This window comes from Lygodium microphyllum, chromosome 12, assembly GCF_053477565.2.
Source record: "Lygodium microphyllum isolate KBCC chromosome 12, Lygodium_microphyllum_v1.1.10, whole genome shotgun sequence".
Taxonomy (NCBI): Eukaryota; Viridiplantae; Streptophyta; class Polypodiopsida; order Schizaeales; family Lygodiaceae; genus Lygodium; species Lygodium microphyllum.
The window spans coordinates 103,506,083-103,515,078 of NC_141146.1; the positions used below are offsets into that span (position 1 = coordinate 103,506,083).

General features: G+C 40.3%; 1 protein-coding gene across 1 annotated transcript; it reads left to right on the forward strand.

The window, feature by feature from the left end:
- Positions 1-648: 648 nt before the first annotated feature.
- Positions 649-2,079, forward strand: LOC148028118 (uncharacterized). The gene has a single exon (XM_087688998.1). It carries the CDS (start codon positions 764-766, stop codon positions 1,883-1,885), a length of 1,122 nt encoding a protein of 373 aa, XP_087545124.1. The 5' UTR covers positions 649-763; the 3' UTR covers positions 1,886-2,079.
- The last annotated feature ends 6,917 nt before the right edge of the window (positions 2,080-8,996 follow it).

An 8,996-nucleotide genomic window follows, 5' to 3' on the forward strand; every position in this document is an offset into this window, starting at 1 on the left:
TGATGCACTGAAGAATCCTCCAACTAATGGCAAGATGGGCTAAGCCCTTAGAACAGAGTCCATCTTGCCACATAGGAAGGTAGGCATAGCTATGGGATGATGTAATGCATTCAACTTATCCTCTAGTTGATGGCAAGATGGGTTGGGCTCCTAGAGTTGGTTCCATCTTGCCATGCTTCATCACATTATGGGTGCTTTAAATGTTGGCATGTTGGATGGATGGCAACGGTCACTGATGCCAATGGCAGTGGTATGACCAAGGTTGAACATCGCCCACACGTGAGGGGAATGTAAAAGTACCCTAACAAGGGCTTCACACGAGGGGGCGGGCCATCACCGGTGGAAGGAGGACTGGGCCCAAAAGAACTGTGTCTTCGAGAGGGGTGTCCCAAAAGGACTGTGCCTTGGAGAGGGTTGAAGCATTCAATGCAAGGACCCACGTATGTCCGCCAGCCAGGTGAGAGCCCCGCACTAAAAGGGCGACAGCCTACAGGTGTGAAAGGGAGAGGGATATATCCGTGGCGGGGCCGGCAAGAGTGGGTGTGCGTAGGCCAATGGTCACCGTCGGTTGACTGTTGACCTTGTGGGCGATGAACATATAAGGAAGATGGCCACGGCAGTCTGCTACTGCACCGTCCTCTCTCTCTCTCTCTCTCTCTCTCTCTCTCTCTGTGAACACTCGGTGGGGTTTTGAGTGTTGTTCTTTCCTTCCTCCTCATTCCCCTGAACCCTTTTCTTCTCTCCCAGAAGCTCTACCATTGACATGCCATCTCTATACACACAAGACTGTCTATCAGCTCCTGGCCAGCCAGACTCCTCTTGGATCAGCGCCTTGCTCTCCCCCTCCCCTGACTTCTACCCTTCTCTTCTGTTCAATTCATCATCATTATCATCATCATACTCACAATCATCTTCATCGTCGTCTTCTCCCTTGAGCAGCACCACCACCCACATGTCCAAGCTCGCAGATGAGAGCCCAGCTGCGCCCATGGCCGCAGCACCTCCGATCCCGACCAAGCCGGGCTCAAGCCTATCGGCCCCTTCTTCCGTCGGATCCGGCTCCACAAAGATAAGCAAGAGAAGGTCCCGAGCCACTTCAAAGCCCCCCATCACCGTCCTCTCTGCAGACAAGTCTACCTTCCGAGACATGGTTCAGAAGCTCACAGGCATCCCCAACATGATCAACAGTCGACCGCCCCCTCCTTCAAGCGTTCTATGGAGAGACATTGACAAAATGACCAGGGCTTCTGGCTTGCCCCCCTTCAAGCCTCTCATTAATCCCAGCGGAAGGCCTTCTTCTCCTCCCCCTCTCATGCCCACCCTTGACACCAGCTCTGCTTTCCTAAATTTCCTCCACCGGAACTATACCAGCACTGATCATCATTATAATACCTCCATCAAACCTGATCCTGATTTGGGGCTAGCACAAGGAGCTTATGACCAGAGCCATCTCTCTTTCCTTCACTCCCCACAACTCATGGATCCTTCTAAGCCTCTTCACAGCAGCAGCAGCAGCACCACCACCACCACATCCTCTCTAATGCAGCAACCATCCAACTTCACATCACTCCGTGACATCAATTCCTTGCTTGCCGAGCATGCAAGCTTCGCAGCACCACTTCCTTCTCTAGGTGGTGATAATCAGTCCACTTTGGATACCAGTACTACTATTGCTACTACTACTACTGCTACTGGAAATAGTCTGAACTTGAGCTTGGCCGAAGTCGAGCACTTGAACAAGTTGAGACAAGCTGCAGAGTTAGAAAACCTGCTTATGCTCCACAATTTTGACTCTTGGCTCTCTTCTAACCACCCCCAACATGCAGGCGTTGCAAGCATCCATCAATATTCCCCTCCCAAGGTGGGTTTAGCTCACAGTGCTTGAATATAGCATCCACCCCCTTTGCTTTATCACCTCACTAATCTTAACTTCACTAACACCTACTCCCTTGTATCTCACTAACCTTAACTTCACTAACATCTACTCCCTTGAATCATTTCTCTATCTACAATCCATACTGAGAAAGAGAACAAGGCTTAAAGTTTTTACAGCTATATATGGGGTTACTCATTCATTTCGATGTCTTATTGCTTCCATTGTATTTTTCTGTTTGGTACAATCTCTCTCTCTCTCTCTCTCTCTCTCTGTGACGCAGCCTCTCTCTCCACCCACACACAAATCACAAAGATAACCTACATACACAAGGGAGGAGTCTTGAAAGGTTGAATGGGGGACGCGAATCACATGAAAGATCATGCACACGTCGGTTGGTTGCATTCTCCTCACGGTGCATCGCCGCACCTTCAGGTTCTGTATCGCCATGTTTAGGTGTGCGCTGATCACCTCTTCTTCATTCTCCATGTCTCGTTGGTCCCATCATTACATTCTAACCATCCTGCATTTTGCATCTCAAGCCACGCTTTATCCTAAGCTGATCTAATGGGCAAGATGGCCATGACAGATTGTCAAGGGTGACACAGGGGTCATTGGTATTGGAGAAGCGTAAATGAAGGTGAGATGGAAGATGTGGAGGTACACAATGGTGTCAAAGAAGACCAAGTAGCCTAGTCCTCCATTCTTAGAACTATAAGACAAGTATAACTTGGAGCTCATCTTTAAGGTATTTCTTCATGGCGCATACCACATCATGGCACATATTTATTAATATAGTTTTATTTTTTGTATTCTTATATACATGCATGTATTTTTACATGTGTATGTGTGTCCTCTAAGTCATGGAAGTACATTTAGCTACCCTAGAGATGCATAGACAATTCATAGGAAGTAACTTTAAGAGAGAAGACATGTGGCGCAATCTCTATTCATTCCATACCTCATTGAAGCCCCATTTAATATTAATAGCAAAGCTTTTTTTTATCATATATGTAATGAAAATTGCATTGCTATAGCTAGTTGTGGTGGAACGTAAAAGGTGTTTCATTAGCAACTAAGATTCCATTGTTATGCAACAATAAAATCATCACATATATGTTATCATGGCTTATCATATAGCTTCGCTTATGTAGTGCTACTTGTTGCAATGCCTGGTAGCTACCCTACCTCGAGTGCTTTTTGTATGGTTCTTGTTGTTGCCTCTCTCTCTCTCTCTCTCTCTCTCTCTCTCTCTACCCTAGCTCTCTCACATATTGGAGCAGCCCCCAACCCCCAACAGTGACCTCAAAAACACAAATAGAGTTTTGATGTCCACAATAGAATTAATATCAATATGGACTAGAGTTAGTTAATGTCTCATCATGTTGCAAGAATTCACTATAGGCTAAGACAAAATTGAAGAAACTTGAGAGAACCACTAAAGGAGAGTGAATAGACTTGAGAGACAAAAATGCACAAGAGACCAATAGGGTACAATTTTCCTTCCATGCATGGGTGAGCACATTCCCCATATATGTACTTATTTGATTTTATTATCTTGGTCCTCAAAATATAAAAGACATCTCATAGTAGGCCTATACATTTCTCTTTCTTGCATAGCTCTTCTTTCCTAACCTATTTCTCAAAAGTAGATTATATTTTCTAAAAATAAATTTTAAAATTATTCATCTTACTTTATTTAGGATATATATTAATAAAATAATAATTTTAAGAATTTATAAATTAGCCCTAAGATAATCAATTAGCACTTGCATGCATACAACTATTATGCTAAAGAGCATGCATCCAGAATATAATAATTTCATGCTACTACTCAAGTGCCCAATAAATGAATATCCCTTGCGTACCATAAATACTCTTCGAAGTATAACATCTTCACCTAATAATCTGTTGCACTAAGTACAAATCACATTAGTATGAGAGAGGCAAAATAAAATAATGAGGGTAAAATACCAGCTACACCAGCTTGTATAAAAGGTGTAAGGGACTTGATTTTTGGATCATGATTATTATAATACAAGTCTCCTTCATCAGGTTCTTGATCCAGTTAGTCATAATGTAATGATAACAAAAAGGGGTTAATGATCAACAAGAAGATGAACAAGAAGAAGACAATAACCAAGAAGATGTACAAGAAGGGAACAATGAAGAACAAGATGTACAAGTTGATGGCATATTAGCTAAAGAATCACATGAGACACTCACAGATGTAGATGGTCGTGTTGAAGGTTTTAGACTCTTGGAGAAACCTCATGATGAGCTTCTTGAGCATCAGTTTACACTTAATCAAGGTTTACAATATCCATTGAATGCATTTGATAATGAGTACCTTGATCATGGTTACAATGAGAGGTATATGTTTGATGATGATGTAATACATGATTTGGGCATACATAAAGATGAAGATGGCATTGTGCTTCCCTATGATCTAGGAGATTATGGATATGATTATGGGGATATTTCCTTGTATCCATTTGATTTGGGTGGATTGGAGTATGTGGTTGACGGCCATTCTCTTCACTTGGACAATAATTATGATGGAATACCTTTTGATCCAGGAGGTTGATGGATTGCTTGAGGATCTCATTTAGACCAGCATCCATCTTGCGGGAAATTTCTTCTTTTTTGGTTGGCTCTTTTGGCTAATGATTGGTTATCTATGGCTATATTAATTTAGTGTAGGGAAGATTGCAGGAAACTCACAGTTTTAAACTAGATTTTATTCTGAATTATAGACAGCATTGAGTGCCATACATGGGCTGAAAGTACTCGTTAAGGACTCCATTTCTATGTATTAGACAGCTTGATCAGAGTTCTCTGTAAAAAGTTATCTCAGATTTACTACAACAAGGTCATGTAGTAGATAACATGCTATCCACTATATACAACCTTCATTTTCTTAGAGAATATGGGTCAAAATTTAAATTTTATAATTCCCCAATTATACATGTATACCATACTCGATCAATGACCCTTTACACATCAACAATTACCCATCATTCCATCAGATAACCCTTATAAGTGTCCAATTGTTTTTGAGGGAAAAAACCTTTGAGTGAGGATAGAATATAAGAGAGGGGAAATAAAATAATGAGGATAAAATACCAGCTACACTAGCCAGTATAAAAGGTGTAAGGGACTTGATTTTTGGATCACCATTATTATAATACAAGTCTCCTTCATCTTCCTCTTTCTCAACTTTCATGGCTGCCTTCTCTCTCTTTATGTCTTTCTTTCTCCTTTTCTAATATTTCTCTCTCCTCATCACTCTCTTTCTCTCTCTTCTGCACCTCATCTTCTCTCTCTTCTATAGTCTCTCTCTTCTCTTTCTTCCTCTCCAGTTCACTCCCTGACAATTAGTCCATGTTATCTAACTGCCAAAAGCATGAGCAATTGGTGTCACAGACACGCTACAATCATGTGGAAATAAAAAAATGCTAAAATTTTACAAAAATAAATTAAATCATCATATTATTTTCTTGTAATTCTTTTTGTAATTTTGATAACATATGAGGAGGTTAAGAAGCAAGTCGATTCTTATGTTGAATTAAAAAATCCATAAATAAATGCATGGGTGGCTCATCACATGCTAGTGTTGACTCAATGTAGTATATTTGCTCTAAATTAACAAGGAGAACAAAAATATTTATATACTATTTCAATGCATTGAATTTGTATATATCTCCAAAGGAAAATAAGGCTGGCATGGAGTTTCATAGGTCACTACCTTAATGTGGCAAATCTATGACCTTTGGGCATTTAATGTGATTGCAAATGGTAGACATCAATTAAAGAATAATAAGTGGGGGATAAATATGATTTTTTAATCTAGTGAAATTCTTCAAGAGAATGGTTTTAATACTTGATTAAATATTAGTGATATAATTACTCGTTTGCGTAGTGGTCAAATCATGGTCTATTATCTTTTCAAGAACTAAAATATCAGTATCCTTATTAATAAAGGTGCATCCTCAATGTCAAAAGTGGCAGAAAGTGTATCTTGAAATGGTTTCAATAAAATGATATGAAAGGAATTATGTATTTGTCAATGTGGAGGTATATCCAATTGAAAAACATTAACATTAATTTTGTGTACACACAATACAAAACGGGCCGTCATAGTAATGAGCCAACTTGATCTTTTGATGCCTAACAATAGATTTTAATTGATGCTTTTCTATGTGCAACCATACCAAATCATTTTTATTAAATTTATTAGCTCTAGGTTCTTATTAGCTTGAATGGTGTAGCATAATTGATATTTTTAATGTATTTAGTCACATGCTCTAAATTTTTCATATGGTCACATGCCAAAGCATTGGTAGTAGGAACATCAAAAGCTATAGTGGTCATAGAAATACATAATTTTTTGATGTATACAATCTCAAATGTTCCTCAACCAATAGTAGCAAAGCATAGTATGCTATTATAAATGAACTATAAAATGGATAGATGTTGGTCCCAATTATTAGGTCGATTAATTGTATAAGATTGAAGAAGGTCTAGAATAGTGGTGTTAGCAGTCTCAACTTGACCATTGCTCTCAAGATGGAAAGCAGGCGTGAAATCCATTTTAGAACCCAAGTTCTTAAATAAGAAAGTCCAAAAGTGATTAGAGAAGCAACAATTAGAGAGAAGAATTTGGGAAAAGCCATAACGAGGAAGAGTAGTACTAGTAAAAAGCTTGGTGGATAAAGCCAGGGTTGACACGAAATACAAGACTGTGGATAAGAAGGTGAAGCCGGTAGCTGGACCGCTTCCACCTGACAGTGATCAGCAAATAGAGAGTGCTGCCAAACAGCCAATTTTGAGGAATCCAGAGCATATAGACCATAAATTTTCAGCAGAGACTCTTGCTGAATTAAAAATTGCAAATGGTGATTTCTTGCTACCCTTAGAGAAGCAGTGCTTTCAGGATATGCTTGAGCGACATGGAAGAGGGTTTGCTTTTTTCTCGCATGAGATTGGATGTGTGAATCTAGATGTTGTTGCTCCTATGGTGATCTTTACTATTCCTCATATTCCATGGAACCTCTGACTTATTCCAATGCCTAAGGCACACCTGCCAAAGTTAGTTGACTTGTTGAATGAGAAAACCAGGATGGGAATCCTAGAGCCGTCATCTACACCATACTCAAATAGGTGTTTTATGGTTCCAAAGAAGAATGGTACTCTCCGATTTATACAGGACATGCAGCCAGTAAACAGAGTTACTATCAGGAATGTTGGTATAGGTCCAGTTGTGGATGAGTTTGCAGAAGCATTTGCTGGACGTGCCATCTATTCTTTAGGTGATTTGTATTCGGGATATGATCAGTTTTAGCTGGCTTTGGAAAGCAGGGACATAACCACTATGAGAACTCCTATTGGGCTTGTCAGGAATATGTGTACCTTGCCTCAAGGTGCCACTAATTCTGTTGCACATATGATGAATACCATGCATAAGATCCTTCGTGAGTACATACCTCAGCTTACCATGCCTTTCTTGGATGATGTGCCCATTAAGGGGTGTGCAAAAGAAGAGAAGAATGAGAGTCTAAATGAGCAGGGATACAAATACTTTGTGACTGATTATATTTCAGCTTGTGAAAAGATTTTGGCCAAGTTAGAAGAAGTGAACTTGACACTATCAGGGCAAAAAAATGTTTTTGGAGTAAATGAGGTTGTCATTGTTGGACATATGTGTGGGTATTATGGTAGGAAACCATCACCTGAGAAGGTGGATGCTATAGGCAAGATTACGGAGTATTATTCTACCACTTCAGAGGTACGAAGATTCATTGGAGCCTGTGTGTTTTACATGATTTGGATACCCCATTTCGCACACATAGCAGATTGTTTATATCAGGTGCTTCGAAAGGGGCAAAAATTTTATTGGGATGAGTGTCACACTAGAGCCATGCGAAAATTGAAGAAGTTATTGCAGATACTTCGGAAGATGGTGAAAAGATGGTTTGGGCCGTACATAGTCAGACATGTCTTTGATAATACAACATATGAGCTGACAGAATTGGATGGGACAGTGCTTAGAGTGTCTATTGCAGGAAAAAGAATCAAGATTTTCAAGAAAAGAGATGATGAGGATTATGCATTGGAAGAATTTGCAAGAGAAGAGCAACGAGAAGAAACTCTAGTAGAAGAGACAGATGATATGACAGATAATCTTGCTGATATACCGGAAATACACAATGAAGAGATTGATCTATTCGTGGATCTTGACGATAATGATCATGGGTAGTTGGCCCATCCGGAAGATGCGCATGATCAGAGGGGGTGGATGTCGTATTACTGCGCATCCGAGGTGTGGAATCCACCAAAAAGTTGTATGTGTGACATTTGTTACTTTGTACATACTTAGTTGTTGTGTTTGCATTTTGGTTCTGCGTGGGTAGTATAGTAGAGAGAGGGGTCTTTTGCTGCCTTTCCTTTCAGCTGGGGTTGCACCTGATAGGTCCTCCTTCAACAATGGTGGGCATGATGGGATGCTTTCAGCCTATATTGAGTAGGGTCAAGTGGAAAGTAGTTTATGGTGCTACAAACAAATGCAAGAAGAAGGTTGTATTCCTTGCGCAACATTTGTCATTAGCCTTCAGGCATGCAACACTCTTTTGAAGAAAGGTGAGCTATATCCTGACCAGAAAGCCATGGACGTATTGGAGATTGGAAGGGCATTTCATGCTGATGCCATTAGGATGGGTTATAGTGTAGACATTTCTGTATGTAGTGGTCTTCTGACTATATATGGTATGTATGGAGATATGGAGGAAGCAGAGACTGTGTTTGTAGGTTTGATGAACTGTGATGTTGTGTCTCGGCATGTCATGCTCTCACCATATGTGGAGCAAGGAGAAGGAGAGAAGGCACTAGATTTATTTAGACAGATGAAAGAGGAAGGTGTGCCTCTCAATTATGTTACAATAACATGTGCTTTGGAAGCCTGCAGGACAGTAGGAAATGTGGAGACATGCAAGCAACTTCACTTCAGTATCATTGCTCTGCTGGGTATGATATGCTTCCTGCCATGCGAAGAATTCTCATTAGCACTTATGGCTGCTATGCCTGTATAGCAGATGCTCGTGCAGTATTTGATGTTTTGTCTGAT